General features: G+C 46.6%; 2 protein-coding genes across 4 annotated transcripts; both read left to right on the top strand.

The window, feature by feature from the left end:
* Positions 1-278: 278 nt before the first annotated feature.
* On the top strand, positions 279-6,482 carry LOC131212329 (probable phosphorylase b kinase regulatory subunit beta). 3 transcript variants are annotated; one of them, XM_058206150.1, is made up of 9 exons: positions 279-433; positions 526-644; positions 719-1,756; positions 1,823-2,034; positions 2,429-2,443; positions 3,063-3,080; positions 4,260-4,364; positions 4,451-5,643; positions 5,707-6,482. In XM_058206150.1, exons 1-9 carry the CDS (start codon positions 408-410, stop codon positions 6,221-6,223), a joined length of 3,243 nt encoding a protein of 1,080 aa, XP_058062133.1. In that variant the 5' UTR covers positions 279-407; the 3' UTR covers positions 6,224-6,482. The 3 variants fall into 3 exon arrangements, with proteins under 3 accessions (XP_058062133.1, XP_058062134.1, XP_058062135.1); XM_058206151.1 differs by lacking the exon at positions 3,063-3,080; XM_058206152.1 differs by lacking the exons at positions 2,429-2,443; positions 3,063-3,080.
* A 241-nt stretch (positions 6,483-6,723) lies between these two features.
* Positions 6,724-7,911, top strand: LOC131208061 (uncharacterized). Its single transcript, XM_058200705.1, has 3 exons — positions 6,724-7,161; positions 7,229-7,717; positions 7,786-7,911. The coding sequence occupies exons 1-3, from the start codon at positions 6,724-6,726 to the stop codon at positions 7,852-7,854; spliced, it is 996 nt and encodes a 331-aa protein (XP_058056688.1). The 3' UTR covers positions 7,855-7,911.
* The last annotated feature ends 9,874 nt before the right edge of the window (positions 7,912-17,785 follow it).

Raw genomic sequence — 17,785 nt, 5'->3', positions numbered from 1 at the left:
TCTTAAATTCCGACGGAAACCTTTTACTAGCACGACTCGGCGATGGACTCAGATATTCATGCCGAAATATCGAACCTCAAACATTATAATTTTGCCGATAAACATTACTCCCCGATTCAATAGCAGTTCTCACCGCCGCCGCCAGGTACCGCACCATGCAGGTAAACATCAGGATGTTTACACAGCTGGATCTGGGATCCAACTGTGCGACATTGAAACGTCACTTTTGTCATTCAAGACGGCCTTCCCATATCCGCGGGCAGCTGCGAAATTTGGCCGCTGCGTTTTCCTCAATTTTGGAGCGTAACATTTGCCAGCAGAAGCAGGAATCCTTCCCAAAAGGACGTCTGCTGGAGCCCCCATACCTCGGGTAGCATCGGTAAACCGTGGCATAGTAGTAACTCTTCATGACAACGATGGATCGCCATTCGACGTAAGTTTTTCTCCGATGGTTGCGAAAGATCAACATCGGAAGTCCTTTCTATTACCGCTGCTACACCACTGTATGTGTGTTTTGTTTTGCAGTAATTCCGTAACGCCCGTCGCCCGGCAGCCGAGCCTTGACGATATGAACTTGGATCAGTTTCTGAAAATTTCCAACTACGAGGACACGGTGAAGCAGCTCGACATTTATTACGGCATCGGTAGGTCCGGGTGTGGAGGGAAAATTATTGCCAATTGATACGTCCTTGATCACTGGTGTGCGTCGCAATTTCAGTCAAACGACAGTTGCTTCAGTTTCAAAGTCCAATCACTGGACTGTTCCCGGTGCTCAGCACGGATCGCGAAGTGGGCAGCATCAGGGACAGTGTTTACTGTGCGGCGGCAATCTGGAGCCTGTATCAGGCGTACCGCCGGATCGACGATGATCGAGGCAAGAGCTACGAGTTGGGCCAATCTGCAGTCAAGTGTATGCGCGGTATACTCGAGTGTTGGATCAAGCAGGCGCACAGGGTGGAAAAGTTTAAATCGCGCCAGTGCGCCGTCAATGCGCTCCACTGCAAGTTTCACCTTGACACGGGCGAGGAGATCTATTCGGATGACAACTTCAACCACCTGCAGATCGACGTCGTCTCCATTTACCTCATTTTCCTGGTGCAAATGATCACCTCCGGACTGCAGATTATCTACACACAGGATGAGGTCGCGTTCGTTCAGAACCTGGTGTACTACGTAGAACGAGCGTACCGAACGCCCGACTACGGCATGTGGGAACGCGGTTCGAAGTACAACGACGGAACGCCCGAAATACACGCGTCGTCCATCGGAATGGCCAAGTCGGCACTAGAGGCGATCAACGGGTGCAATCTCTTTGGTGAGAAAGGTGCCTCGTGGAGCGTGGTTTACGTCGACATCGATGCCCACAATCGGAACCGGAGCATCTTCGAAACGATGCTTCCACGCGAATCGAGTTCGAAGGGCGTAGATGCTTCACTGCTACCCACGCTTTCGTTTCCGGCGTTCGCCTCGCACGAGGAACGGTTGGTCGATAAGAGCAAACAGAATGTCATCAGGCGACTGAAGGGCAAAAAGGGGTTCAAGCGGTTCAGTCGCGATGGGTACCTGTCGAGGTTGGAGGACAAGACGCGCCGCTACTATCACAAGGGAGAAATCAAAGATTTCGAGGGTTACGAGTGCGAGTGGCCAATGTTCTACACGTACATGATCATCGACGGTGTGTTTAAAAACAATCTGGAACAGATCGAAGAGTATCAGATGGAGCTACGGAAGTGCATGCATTCGGACAATAATGGAGGTACGACGCCGGAAGCTGCAGCGATTGGAGCAAACGTTCATGAAATGAACTGATTTTTTCCCGTAGATCCTGTGGTTTCAATGTGCTACGCACCAGATGGCGACGGAATGTATACGCGTGCCTCGTCACAATCACTCTTCCTGTGGGGTCAATCAGTGTTTATCATCGCCCAGCTCCTGACGGCCGGATTGCTTCATATCAACGAGCTCGATCCCATCCGGCGATATCTTCCGTCGTATAATCGACCTAGGAAAGGCGGGCGCTATTCTGCCTTCCAGGTAAGTGACGGCCAGTTTCCTCACCGGGATTTGTTTTTGGTAAAACTAATTGGCTTTATTATTTGCAAATTGAAGTTGGGCATTGTGTTTGTATTTCTATCGAAAACTGTGAATATCATAAGAACAACCGAGAATCGAACGGTTTACACGAAACTAAACGGTTTACATACAAAATCAATTTACCAGCTCCTTCATTGTATTATTTGGGATGAAAGTAATCGGCCAGCAATGCATTTGGGGTTATTTTGTCATCTGTTCTACACTTTCTTTTAATACCATAAAGTTGGTCACTTCGCTCTTCGCATCCATGTGAATACGTCTTCTCTTTCTGTCCCTTGTCCACTCTCTCTTATTATGTTTCCTTTTCTCTTTTGGGCACCGCATCCAACTAAAGGCAAAGCCGGGAATTGTAAGTAATCGTAGCTGTTCGAGTGGTATCGCACTGTTTCGTTTCTTAGAAGCGAAACTCATTACGTGTTTCCCTATTTTCCTTACTTTTAATGTTCGTTTATTCATGTCTAGAATTAGGTTTTCTATTCTTTGATTTTTTACATGTTTTGCTCAACCACAGTCATTAACCCCAATTCTTGCGTAGAAGTAGGATCTGTTTAGAAGTAGTGTGAAATGATTAAAACTAAGACTCGTGCGTTTTCATTAATTAATATCTCAAGAGCACCGCAGTTCACTGCCATATCTGCTTCACACGATACATTTTTAGTAGATGCAACAAACTCCGATTGTTCATCTACACCCAATTGTTTTGCCTATTATTTGGGTTTTTGTTTTTCTTAGGAAGGCATATTTCGGGACAAAATGTCTTCCTTTTGTGTGTGCTATTTGAGTGTGCAAAATGTGCTATTTGAATGCGCCTATCTTTTTAGTTGCCGCAATGTGTTGGGCTTCGTGCTATGATCGGTTCTCTCTGTATCATTTGCGCAAAATGTGAAATACTTTTCAGAAATAAATTAATAAATATCACGTTCTTTATTTCTCATCACCCGATTGCTTACCACTCGCACTCGCGGCAGCGTACCAAAATTGGAAGTGTAAGTATTTTTCGAAAAACAACCGCGAACGGTACGGAACAGGGAGCCGTGTTACGTTCCGGAGTCGTTTCCGCAAACCGCGCAAGTGGCTAACTTACTCGAATGCATTCGATTTGCTTGCACGGTGTTGACGTGCGTATGCGTTTTGTTTCAAAATTTAAACCGAGCACCAATCTTTCGGAAGCAACAGAAAACACAAACTGCATCCGCACAAACGTGTACGTTTGAATTCGTGCTGAATCTGCTGTTGCAACTGTTTATTTCCATTCCCTATTTTGGACGCCGCCCTTGACACGACGGTTCCAAACGCGCAACGGCACACCGAATTGGATATCGATCACCTGATGCATTGTTTTGGCCTCTAATCGCAACCCGCCGCCTCGAATCGCTACGCCATCCATCGTCCGGTTCGTGCACGTATTCACATTGACCACTGTGGCTGTCGCACAATCTGACGATCTTGCTCGGGTGTCTGATAATGCTAAAAACGGTGCTCGGTTCGCACTTCACTCTCGACCGATTTTCGCTTGCAGGCACTAGCGATGCATCGTCCCATAACACCGCCACACATTGACGAAGCAAATCAAGAAAAAATGTCGGAAACATCCATCGAACCGAGACGTGTAAATATGGAAAATGAGAAACTATCGTACAATCCCCTTTTTAGCAGCCGCCATCTCTTGCTCGTTATTGTTTCTTTTACAGAATTACAATTCCTTTCGTTTGGTTCGCGCTAACTTCTCCGATGATCTATGCTCAATCAATGGACATCCTTATGGAAACAATTATGTTCTTATTTGTTTTTCTGTGACCTGGGTGTATTTAAAATTCAATGAGTTTAGTTATTGTTTTGTGTTTGGTTTTGATTGTATAGCAACAATAACATCCTCACGTATCATACGAATCTCGCATCAATTATCACCCATAATCCATGCTCGTCGATTGACCTTTGCTAAAAGGTCCATCTTTAGCACAAATCATCGACAGAAACCAAACATCTGCTAACCGTTATGTGACTTATAAACTATTTATCTTTTCCAGTTTGCAACAAATAACTTAACATATTCATACACTGATAACGACTGGCGGAATGTACCTCAAAATTACGCCTTAGCACGTGTGGTGTGATGCTTTATTGATATTATTCTATTTGTTTCTGCGCAATCGTCAATCGGGCAGGGTACGGCAACCGATTTGGTGGTGCAGATTGTGCTGATCGCAGAATCGATGCGACTGCAGGCAATGATGGCCACGTACGGTATTCAGACACAAACTCCTCATGAGGTAAGTAAATAAAGCTAGGCAAACGGTGATCGTGAGTAGCAAAAAGCAAATAGTACTTAAACCGTGTCTTTTTCGTCACTCCACAGGTCGAACCGGTTCAGATTTGGTCATCGACGCAGCTCATCAACGTGTACCAGCAACTGGGCGTGAACGATAAGATCGGACTCACCGGTCGCCCACCTCGGCCGGTCGGATCGCTCGGCACGAGCAAGGTTTATCGCATCTGCGGCATGACTGTCCTCTGCTATCCGCTAATCTTTGAAGTGTCCGATTTCTACCTCTACCGCGACATGGCCCTGCTGATCGATGATATCAAGACGGAGTTGCAGTTTGTCGGCAAATACTGGAGGCTCTCTGGGCGACCAACCGTTTGCCTGTTGATCCGCGAAGAGCATATGCGTGATCCGCAGTTCAAGGAGATGATCGATCTGCTGGCCATGCTGAAGAAGGGTTACTGCGATGACATGAAGGTACGGATCGGTCGGTTGCAGAACCTGATCTCGAGTTCGTGTATCGAGCATCTGGATTTTATGTCGACCTCGGATCTACCCGACGTTAGCGATACGGCGTTCGCTCAGATTCACCATGACTACATCGGCTACCAGAGTTTGACGGACGTGCCGCGAGCCCAATCGTACCGCGAGAAGAAAATAACGGCCGCTGAATACGCAACGCGCTCCACGCCGGACATTATTGAGGCGCTACGAAACACGGAATCCATTTTTCTGCAGTGCCAGCTGTTGGGCATTATGCTGCACCGCGAAGGATCCCACTACGAGGTTGCCGGTGAGTCGGTGCATACAAAACTGACTGACCTCTACTACCGGGCCGGTTCGCTGCGTTACTGGCGCGCGGTGCGTTATTGTAGCTCGCTGTTGCGCCACATCGTTGATTCGATTTCACCCTTCATTACGACGCTGCTCGTGAACGGGAAACAGATCACGGTGGGGGTGATCGGGCAGCGGGAAACGATCTTTGACAAGCCGATGACTCCGTCCGAGATACAGAACGTGATGTACTCCACGGTGCAACCGTACGACGTGATACACGCGGTGCTACAACAGGAGGTGGTGCTGTACTGTGGGCGTCTGATCGCCACCAATCCGGACATATTTAAGGGCATCCTAAAAATACGCGTTGGCTGGGTGCTAGAAGCGATGCGGCACTATCTTACAATGAAAGGTGACGAGGGTGCGGACATTGAGAACCTGTCACCGTTTCAGATCCGACAGCTGCTGCAGCGTGTACTTACCGTCAGCCAGTGGGCCATCGAAGATCAGTAAGTAATGGAGTTCCGGGACGTACCAACATCGTCGGAAATTAATCATTTATCCGTCCACAGCTTCAGCACACTGCAGCGACGGCAGCTCGAAGGATGCCTTTGCCGGGTACCCAATTCGTTCTACAACCTCGTTTGGGATGTGCTAGAGCGTACACCGCACGGGATAACTGTGCAGGGTCACAATCTGCCCGCTATGCCCACGCTCACGAACAAGAGTCGTAGTGAGCTCTCCTTTTCGCTGCTTGTCGAGGAGATGCTGCACAAGATCGAGCAGCCCGAACGACGCCAGATTGCGGTCGAGCTCCTGTGCATTGTGGCCACTATTCTGAGCCGAAACCCGGAGCTACGCTTCCAGCAGGTGCTCGATCTTGATCTGCTGCTGGAAGATTCGTTCGCGATGTACTGCAAGGACCACAACCTGGAGCGAACGAAAGAAATTACGCCTCTATTTTCGCTCTCCTACTCGCAGACGACAGGGTACTTGGCGCGGGCCGCCGTCAACAGCGTCCTGCAGCGGTGCGCTTTGTCGACGGATGATTTTGCCGACGACGTAGAAGATCACTGCCGGCTCCAGTAGATGGGTCAAGTGGTGCTACATCCGGTTTTCAATTACTGATACTAGCGGCGCATTGCGTTTTCTTAAATTGCTGCTTCCGTTGGTGGTTTTTACTTGTTTGTTTAGTCAAAGGAAAAAGTGCCCAATATAGCTAACGCGTGACATAAAATATCGCTACAAATCAAAACAATGAACCCTCGAAAACTATGAGAAGAGAAGGGAATATTGTTTTAAAATCTCTAGTTGTTGCATGACATGTAATGAAGCAATAAATTTTACACAATCATGACAAGATTGATCATTGAAATTCTTTTTTTTTTAATCTTTTTTTAATCTTCCGACTCGGCTTTGTTCGTGCTGAACACGTGAGTCTTCGGCTGGTCTTCGGCTCTCGAAGTAAACGGTTCATCCGGATGAAGGGCTGACACAAGGGATCCTACGTTTCAGCTGATGGGTAGAAACATCCCTTTCCGCCAGATGTCAAGAAGTGAAAATCAAAACAATCGCGTATCGAAACCAACATGAACAAAGTGCCCATTATCCGAGGCGAAGTGCCTGATTTACAATTTTTCGAGGATTTCGTGTCCCAAAACACGGTAAACGCACGGACGATCAAATGTTCGCCGCCGGGCATCGAGTTGGAACGGTTTGCCGCCGTGTGTAGCTTTGAAGGGGCGCCTTTCAGTGTGCGGCAATTCATAGCCTCTTTCGTGTCGGATATTGGCAACGGGAACTCCAGTGTTGCACAAAAGCACGTAGCTATCGACAGCATTCTTAAGGTCGTGCATGAAAATATAAAATTTTTCGAAACTCTGGAGCACTATGTGTGGCTAGCGAGACTTACCGTTGCAGCGGAGCTGTTGCTTAATATTCCACAACGTACTGACGCCGCCCGGAAGCGCTTATGCAAGGCCCTGGAATCCATGCGACTGGATGCTTTCAATCATTCTCCGGCCTGCGTAAGATGATACGAAAATTGAAGACTTTGAGAGAAAGCTATTACATTTTATCCCTCCTTTTCCGCAGGTTCATCACGTGGCCAAAGCACTGGTTGAAGACATTCCACTCGATTCCGGGCTAAATCTGTTGCACGCAATTAAAAAGCTAGCCATATACGACTCCCAGCTACTGTACTACGTGGCAGTGGCACTGCTGTTCGCCGGATTAGACGTGACCATGAAACCCAAAACAGCCCGGCTCGATTCGTACGGTGTGCGGGATGTGAACGAACTTCTGAGCTACCTAAATGAGTTTAACCTACTCAATATTCAGGAGCGGCATGATGATTTACAAAATATTTACAACACTCTGAAGCTGTTCAGTTTGTACGAAAATATGATCCTATTGCGAGAGTACAATGAGCAGGACAAAGAGCTGGAGCGTGAGCATAAAATCTACGCTGACTGTTTCCGGGTCAACGTAAAACAGCGGAACACATTCCGTCATTGGCTCGACAGATCCCGCTCAATGGTTCACGTGTTTGGAAACGATCGGTTCGATGTGAATTATTTATTGGTAAGTAAAGCAACCCCAAAGTGTGTTCTGCGATGCGAGTAATCGGTTTTATCTTTACGTTCTTCCAGCTGTCCGATGTCATTGAAAACGAAATGCGTCCCCTGTTCGATGATTTCTGTGTGCCGGAGGAACTATGATGTGGAAACACTGCTACAACTGCCCCAATATTCTGAACTGTGTGAATAAAACATTCGGCTCTTTTGAGCAACTTACAACTTATCCTATATTTGTTAGAATTTTAGATTACGATTCGAACGCCAGTGCACTGTGTGAAAACACACTAGCTGCAGGGGCTGCAGTGGCTACAGGGCAGGGGCTACAGACCACTATGGGGAAAAGGCGGTCATAAGTCAATTTTAAAAACTAATTAATAATTACTCCTCCATCAAATGTTTAAGTAGCAGTTCATAGGTTGGATTCTTCGGGTGTTACTAATTACTTGTTTCTAAATTCTCACAAACGCAATGAGCTCCTCGATCATTTCATACTCTTTTTTACACTCATAAGGCATTAGATTTTTATCAGAAATTCGATATTTGCAGAAGATTTTGCATTAAAACATTTTAGTGTTATGCAAATTGCATAGATGTCCTGCAGTTCATAGATTTTTCCTAAAAGCAAATATGTCCGCCTTTCGCGTACAAATTCCCCACTGTGCAGCGTTAAATTCCTTTGGAAGACTCCAACGCCAACGGATTCGTTCATTCGCGAGTAAACTTTTGTGCGGAACGGGTTGCCGTTGTCGGCGCTGCGCTTGAATTGCAAGCTGTGCGTACCACACATTTCCGCGGATTTAGACAATTGTCTCAGCGAATAGTTCTTGTTGAAGATCCAACTTGGCGGCTTCACAGAGGTTGGTGTTGGTGAATCACACGACGGAGGAATAAACGCGAAATCACAGCAAGCACCGTCGTTGTCTGGGATTTGTATCAGGCGCTGTTTGTGTTTACGGTGCGTTCCGGCATTGTTGCTTCGGTTTGTTCGGTGCCGACCTTGGACGATCTTCCACTTTCTGCGGGTTTGATGTTCCGCCGTTGGTATGTCATCGTGGCGAGTGATCTCTTTGTGGGTTACAGAAAGTGAAGGCAAACACAGCAGCGATTGTTCTTTTCGGCCGACGGTTGGGCAATTTAGTGAATCATGAAAAGTGTATGTTCTAGTCGTCGCTCCGATTGTGTCGCTGTAACCTTGAGATTGCGTATTTCTTCTAGTGTTTGCCTACACTGGCGGTAGTGGTGGTGTTGGCCGGTTGAAATAAAACACGAAACGGAAACCAAATTAGGCGCCGCTAGTACTACTGATAGTGGTGGTGTTGGTGTGGGCTTCCGTGTCAACAAAATCGAGCGGCATTTGCCGCCCTTTCCTTTGACAGGTGAGACACTATTTATTTACAAAACGAAGCATGCGAAATTAAACTCCGTGTAGCGCTTAAATCACAAAGTATACTGGGACCACTATGCACCAAAATTGTCACAGCCATTCTCGATGATGATTCAATGATGGTCGGGCGGAACCCATGCACTGGCCTTATTTTATGACGCAACGATCGGTGGACTGGTTTTATTTATTTTTAGTAACAATTTAAACCGCTTTTTTCTGCCAATAGTGCCGTTCTACCCACCGTGCGATGGTGGCCTGGCGGAACACATTACGCCCGTCGAATGTTAAGCAGCCATCCAGCGTGATACGCACGATGCTTCGCGGCGGATCGTCGATTGCGGGGGAGCTCTGACAACGACTCACGATCGGACGATCAGAAATTCAATCGAGAAAAGATTATGGCTTTGCGGCATCATTTTCCGGCGGTCAGACGCGGAAGTGCAGATTTCTTTTTCTGTTTTTGCACATTGCACAACGGAACGAACGTTGACTCTTCGACGCACATTTCAGTCATCAGGCCCCTGAGTCGCGTGCTTGAACGGCAATGATCGAAATTGTGGCCAAAGAAACATAAACCAAACGATAGACACACCCTGTTTGAACGAACATTAGATGCTGATGCTAACGACGCTAAACTGCTGGAGGAAAACACTGGCTGCCATGTGGCCGCTTCCATGCTACTTGATATCGCTCATCGTCGAGTCGCAGAAGCGTTGTAACGTTTTCACTACCTCTCCACAACAGGGTTTTTAGCACTCATCCGTAAAACTCGCCCGGAACGGAACTGAGTTTGTAGTAAAAGCAAACTACACCTTACCGCTCGCGTGAGGCGATGAGGGAAGAATTATGTTGACTGCACGATCATCGTAAGGCTCCCCGCAGCATCGCTGCCCCTCTGGTGCGGATCGAAGGGCGGGAAAAGTCCAAATTGTTTGGATTAAACGGTGCTGCTATTTTCTTCGTAAACATTTTGCGCAACTCTTGCGCCCGCGTTTTGTTTTCATCCGGTGAGTGAAGCGAATCTCCGGCGGAAGCTTGCCCCGCGCGCAATCGACCTCGACGGCGTGTTGTAGGTCGTTCCGTTTTCATAGGCGCCATCGTCGACGTGGTCGTGCGTGCGAAGCTTGGGTAGAGAGGACGGTTGTGCGATATCAATCCCCTCGTTGTTGTTCGGTTGATAGAACAGCACCTACCTTCGGTACCTTGGGAAAGGTTCTTGAAATGGTGCGATACGGCAAACCTGAATCGTAGGCACATCGGTCGGAAACGTTGGTCAAGTGGCGTTGACCTTGTTTTTTAGGTTTCCGACGAAGGATTAAGTTATGTCTCAATACAATGATTGATGGACTGAAATGAGAATTATGGGAACATATCTAAAGATGCTGAAAGAAAATCAAATTGTGAAACAGAAAATAGGTTATCTGCACATGACCTATTTGATAGTCCCTGATGGCTGAGGGTTTCGGAGTTTTCGTAGTTTCCCGCAATCCACTTGCTAGTTCTAGATAACGCCTTATGGTATTGATAAAGCACATAGTTCCTTCCACGAATTAACCATTCGTTTTTCAGTCAATAAAATAAACCGGAGTCATCTTGAATGTGATGTTGAATCAATGTAGAGATAGTTGACGCTAATATCATCTGTGCGCCAGCTACCCCATCGATGACGCACATCGTATGTACGGAAACGTAACATGGACACGATATTATCATCCTCCCACAAAGCGTCGTCCGATAGAAGAATGTCTTCCCGTTCTGCGGGATAAACGATGTAATAAAAATGGCACAGAAAATATTAAAATTCAATCATGTGGCTGTTCTGTACACGTTGATCGCTTACAGCGTTCTCGCATTCCGATCCGTGGCTGATGACTCATTTCCAACTTAGAACTCATTTGATATGGTCGTGCTTAGAAAAATTAATTTCCACTAAATTGCATAACAATAGCACTCTTGATCGTAAAAACATCAAAGAATGTTCCTTTCAACCTGTTTACGCTTTTTGCACCCTTCCTATCAACAGTACGGTACAAACGGGCAATTACATGACTAACTAATAAACAATCGCTAATGGTCACCGTTTGCTTTTTCGCTCTCCTTTCCAGAATCGCCCTCCGCGAGGGCTTCATCAACCGTTCGATTCGACCTGCTGCCGTGTGACGAATCGTCTTGTTTGGTTTTTTACCGGCACACGTGGCAGGAAATGGTGGCAACGGATTTTTTTCTATAGTTATCGTGTTCTTAGGCATTGTTCAAAGTTTAAGTTCAATTTTCAAAGTTGCTAGTTATTTTCGCCATTAAGCTATCGGAGGCGGCTGCTACCGGTCTTCTGATAAGATTGAAGTTTCAAAAACGATCTGAACAAAATCAACAAACAGGATTATTTTATCTTATCGAAAGTTTTGTGAATCGCTTTTAGTGCAATAGTTTTGTGTGTGCCTTTTTTTTCATGTGGCCGTGTTTCCAGCGTCCGTTTTTAGCGAAATATTTTATGGAAGTGATAATGATGGAAAAGCAGAGGCAGTAGGCTGTGCTGCAAGTGCGTTTGTGGCGGTGGCCAAGAGAAAGCGATCATCGTAATGCTAACCGCAGCAAGCGAATGCCGTAAGAGCTTGTCGCTTTCTTTGCAAACTGCCTCGTTTCACGAAATGGTTGCAAAAATTGTGAAATTAGAAAATAATAAGTTTACCGACAAAAAGTGTTTCTGTGCGGCCAACTGAAGCTCGCTTATGGTGGATCGAAAAGAGAGTATATTTTTCAATTTGCGAAACCTCGGGAACATCTGCGGCAGCCGAGCGAAGTTCATCCAGAAGTCCAGTTTCGATGGACTGCAAAAAGGATTAATTTACGATACGGCACTGGCGTCAGCATAATAGATACCAAGTCCAGGTGAGTTCTTTCAAGCCCTACCACGTGGTAAAAGGGTGAATGGCTTGTTTCCCGCTTGGAAATGAAAATAATCCAGCTCCCTCAGATATAACCATGAAGCGCGGCTTTTTGTATACGTTTCAACAAAAAAAAAATTATGCGTTTTTGAACCTGAATCGAAGTCGTTAGCTGCAGTGTGGCCATATTTAGCGATTCGCGAGAAGCAGAGCACCTGCACGTTGGCCACGGGTGTTTTGAGGGAAATTTTTGGGCTGAATGTTTATGTAAAGATGTCCGTTCGGGTGGAGCGATTGATTTTTGGGAAAATTTACGGCTGGCTTCTGCAATCGCCCTGTGATCTGCGATCGCGAATGGGAATATTTTAATGGCCTGCTTGAGGCCGCTCTGTTTATGATGTGCACATGTTGAACGTTTTACTCTGCTACATTGTTGGACCGTTCCGTGCTTAGTTTAGCTTTGAAATTAGCTTTGTTTGTACAATTATGTTTGTAACCGTTGCGATCGTTGTTCATCAGTCATTTGTTTATTGATGACTTATCTCCACACCCTTAGTTTAAGTTTACTTAGCTGTAGGTTCTCCTACAATTTATTGTTGATTATGAAGTACATCAAGATACATAATGATGTATTTAGAGTAAATTATTTGACTCTTACATTCAACCATTGGGTTATAGTATCTGTTAATTTTTTTTCTCTAAATGAATTCATCTCAAAGTACTTTACACTATACGCATCATTCTGACTACCCGTAAATGGCTGGATCAGGATATGCGTCAACATTTGTTAGCAAAATAACGACTTGTTTGTCAATTTTTAATACGATCAACACATGTTGAGGCGGAAATTTTCTTTTTGGTGCCAATACGGTGTTAATTGGAAGTTCATGTTTGAATTTTTAGATTTTTAGAATGTTTTTCAGCAATAGTTTGCCCTGATTACGAATGGTTAAAGCTACAACTTGTACATGGATATACTCCTCCTGTTTTCTAAACGGACCATTTATGTTTGTGTAGATCGAAACCACATTTCAAAACATTTCAGAAGTAAATTTCATAATGACATAGAATTGTAATTCTATGTGAAGTTAGAACAACGTTTGGGAAGTTGTATCATACCGCAACACCGCACGATCACGGTTTGCATTTAATATGTGCCCCAGATCATGTTGTGACATGTTGCAACATGCGTTTGCCGTTGTTGTTCTGGGTGAAAGAGACTGAGGAAACAAAATTCCTATTTTTAACCCAGAAACCGAGAGTGACCTCACTAACGTTGCACGGTAGGCTCAAGATCCTTCAAACGATGCTGCTGCGGGTGGTGCGTCTAGCATGACGAACACGATGTCGCGACTGAAGCAATATTTACGCGGTCGTCTCGTGCCGGCGTCGTTACTTCAGCACTTTTCCACTTTCCCATTGCCGCGGACTTCTCCACTGTATGTTTACATTCTGTTTGGATACTTAAAGCTGCTCTTTGATTGTGAGCTATTTCTGAGTTTTAAATGCTGGCACTTTGAATGAATAATTATAACAAATCTGTAAATGTTCCGAGGCTGATTCGATTTCGGAAAACCCTTGACCCGAAGGCTACTGATTTTCTTTTCCCTTTTGAAGCCCGCATGGAAGTAACGTTTCGATTGGTTAGAACGAAAGTCAAGATCAGTCTACCGATCGCGCCCCTTTGATAGGCATTGACCCTGTCGTGCTTCTGCTTAGAATTTTCATGTTGAGGGTCTTTTGCCTTCCGCGGAGCGCTCGGCCGCATCTTATGCTTTTGCGGTTTGCTACAGGTTCTGGCTGGCGTAGAAATGTGCGTGTTTTTCCACTGCTAACCCAGTGCCCGAGTATCATGTTACCCCGAGTGTGCCCTACAGTGCGCATTCCTTCCCCCACCGGGCGTTCCGGTCGCCATACACTGTCGTAACCTTGTGTCGGTACTTGGGGGACACCCTGTGATACTCGCGTATGACCGGATGGCATTGCGGCGGCGGTGCATCAAGTCGCGACGATCTCCGTCTACGCTAAGTCCTTGGCCTCCGCCAGCAGTTGCATCAGTGATGCACCTACTTGCGATCGCATTTCGGATGAGCGACGCATTTGTGGGTATTCGTTGGTTGAACTCGTGTTACCACCAGCCCGGACAGCTTTCCGGGTTCTTCAGACGACGATGACATCGGTCGATTCTATTCGCGGAAGGTGTGTTTTATTTTAGCCTTTGTTATGCAGGAGGTTGCCTTAATTACATTCTCCGACCGTGGCGGAACTATGTTTGAGTTTCAGACGGTTCTAACGAACGTCGCCATACCTTAATCTACGATTAACGAGCACGTTGTGCGTCTAATAATAGGGTTAAGTTAACCAGTCACCTTTTGTTAAAAAAATACAAGAAGCTGCTTGATTAGGCAAAAGGGTAATGAACCTATCCTTGATGTCGGCAGCAAAGAAAAAGACCCAGCTAAATGATGAGTTTTGGGCCAAGTTTTTTTATACAATTCGTCAACCGGACGAGGAATGCATCCACATAATACTTGAAGGTTGCCCTTCGGGTTGAGTGAGTGCTTTCGTTTTTACTTGGCAAAACATGATTGATTGCACTGAAGTGTACTGGAAACATGATCATGAAAGGAGTTTACTGTTTCAATGCGCAAATACTGTTAATTAACAGCGATGAAGTGTTTCTGTGTTTATAGTGTCACGGTCGTGTTGCCGTGCCGTGTTGGGCGCAAAACAACGGGAATCGATACTTTAACCTGATGTAGAACACTGTTTGGCCGTTTTATGCGGTGTAAAGAGAGCAAAATCAACATTTACCTTACCCAAACATTGTCACGTGGTGTGATTGTACCGTGCGTGAAATGTGAACGAATGTAGAAGTTTGTAACAAAAAGAACCCTGAACTATAAATATGATGTAATCAAGCAAATAAGAAACGAATACCCGATTACGTGTCTCTTTCCGTAGTTCTAGTTGCTGATAACGTTAAGTCCACTTTTTTTGTTTCGTACCATTTCAAAGGTTTTTTAATAGGTTCTAGACCCGAAGTCTGTACTCGGAAGAGCTGAAGAAGCACAGAGGGCGGTACCGTAACGCGTTACGCTCGCTTATCACCGTACGAACCGAATGACCCGCGCGAGGCACTGTTACGTGTGCGCCCCGTTTCAGAGTCGAGGCGTTGGCATCGTTGTTCTTGGCGCGAAACGAAGTAGACACGGGTCTTCAAACGTTCAGATTCCGTTCCGTTAACCGTGTCACACACTGCACCGGTTGAGACTGTGGAACACTTTTCCCACATATACTTGCTGTCCAGAGACGACCCACCGGAATCGATAGTATTGATTTACGCTGCAACCACCGTTTGCAATTCCGCGAGTGTAATGCGTCTTCAAAGTCCGTGTTACAAAGTCCGCACGACAAATCAATAGCCCTGGTCCTGGGTCCGCAGCATTCACACCACTTTGGCAGTGAAAGATTGGAATACCTTTTATGGGCTACCATTAAACATCCTGAAACAGGCTGAAACGAACAATCCGTTGTTGGAGACCAGCAACATTATGCGGGCTTCGATTGTAAGCCGAAACGCCGGCCAAACCCAGACGATCGATTTGCATACTATGGCGCGAACGCAGATTCACGCGCCCAAACCCTTTGCCAACCGTCCTCGGAACGTATTATTGCTTCTACCTTTTGACCGTTGTGCGTGCCGCCTGGTTTTTTTTTCTTGACCATTGCGTTTGACGATGATGATGTCATCAACTGATTAGTGGTGAAGCGTGTTTTTCGCTCATCCCGTGCTGTGAAAGCTGCCGTTCCAGACACCGATACGAAACTGCGCCAGAGTGGGTCGGTTTCGACCGGACCGTGAACGCCACTAGATAGTGTTTTTGTGTTTCTCTTCAGGGTTCCCGTTGGAATGGCTCCTTTGAGGTTCACACATGTTTGGCTTCGCTCCGCGCTGACCAGGGAGTGGTTGCAAATTTTGTGTCACATTACGTCACGGGTGGGTCGCAGTTGGGAACGGTTTACTGTGTGCATTTCGTTTTTGGCCAAATATTCTCGTTCTGCCCGGCACATTACGAAGTAGAAGCGAATCACTTTTGTCAACAAAACCGGGGCTGGGACATCATTTCTTGGTTCTTTTGGTTGGGGACTATACGCGTTGCTTCAAGATACAAACCATCTTCTCGCCGTGTTACGCCGTTGATAACTTTCAGAGCCGTGATTGTTTGTTGAAGATTGCACATTAATTGTGAATTGCAGCTTGCGAGTCTCTCGCCTGGAGGATCAGCACACGCCAGACGAGATTGCACTGGGGGGGCTGTCGTCGTCTCATGATGTCATCGGTTTGCCTGGTAATCAGAAAACTCTCCCTGTGTCTAGGCGCTATTGCACTAGGCGTTGCTCATGGTGGGCGTTCGGGTCACTAGTCACGAGCAATCTGGTCAAGCTGAACGTGTGCGTGTTTTGGCGGTCATTGTGATCACCCAAGGCGATATCATTGAGAAGATTACGTGAGAATCCACGGATTTTAATCGCCTAATGCATAGAGTGTCGTTTCGCAAACGGCTCAATTCGTCCGCATCAGTACGTGGTCTACAGCGACTGAGAAGACGGAGTGTATCTCTAACCACAGGGGTCAATCGGTGTGAATCGGGAAGATCGCGTCCATTTGACATTCGGCGCCTGGGGGCCGTCAAGACCAAGCCTTAATTTTTAATGTGGACCACGCGCACTGGTTGACACGCAAGCTGAAAACCGGTAGCAGCGGGCAGGGACAGTCCTGCTACTTGTCAGTGCTTGGTAGGACTCGTATTCCGTGCAATTGCTGAAAGGCCAATTCCTGCGCCAACGTGTGACATTGCCGATGGCACGCAGGTACACAGGTTGCTGGCAAGTTGCTCACCAAAAACCGGAGGTCCTTATTCGGCACCGACGGAAACCCGTTGACCCCGCGGGGAACGCCTTGTCAGTAGTGTAGTAGCCACCGGTCGGATTGACCGGTTGGTTTGCGATCTGGTTAAGATGATGGGCGAGCGGAACATAAAAAAGGCTTTCGCTTTGGCCTGCTACTAATTACGCTAATGATATGCATGCCGATGGTTCATCAACTATCGCACCTTCTGCGGCCGATTTGCGTGCACGTTTTGGGCGACATGTCAGAGAGACGTATCATGGTCCGGTGTGACATTGCCGTTCATAAATCAAGGCCGTCAAACTTCGCCTACCTACCCCGTTTACAAGCAACCAGCAGATAATCAGGCTGTTGATGAACTAATTCTCCTTATTGGGTTGTGGCTTAGTGTGGCTCGTGGCTCGTAGTAGCTGAGTCCGTAAATCTCAAGTAGGCGCCTTGTACTTGACCGAAGTACACTGATCGTTTAATGCTTCGCAAATCACGTTCACACTCGGGCCTCCGACGCCACTATCTGGGTTTTGGTTCGTGTTCTGCTACTTGTACTGGTCACGAGACACACTCGACGCTCATACGCATAGGCGAAGTGGAGAAAATAATGAATATTCATTAGATAATTTAAAACGGAACTAGTTTTTTGTCCCACACGCGTTCCTTCGTTCTCGGGCCCGGTTTGCGTGCCCGCTGGGTGAACCGACTGCACTCGCCTTCTCCACATCAACTTCCTTGACGGCGGGAGCCGGACCCGGATAATAGAGCACACCCTTTGGCCAGCATGATTTCACTTTCGCTCACCGGTCGTTGACCGCCACGCGTTCGTGTGCGGTTCCTTTTATGATCGCGGAGGATTTAACGATTAGAGGAGAAATTTCATCAAAAATCACATTATAA

The sequence above is a fragment of the Anopheles bellator genome, chromosome 2 (genome assembly GCF_943735745.2).
Source record: "Anopheles bellator chromosome 2, idAnoBellAS_SP24_06.2, whole genome shotgun sequence".
Lineage (NCBI taxonomy): Eukaryota > Metazoa > Arthropoda > Insecta > Diptera > Culicidae > Anopheles > Anopheles bellator.
This window is presented reverse-complemented; position numbering and strand designations above follow the sequence as displayed.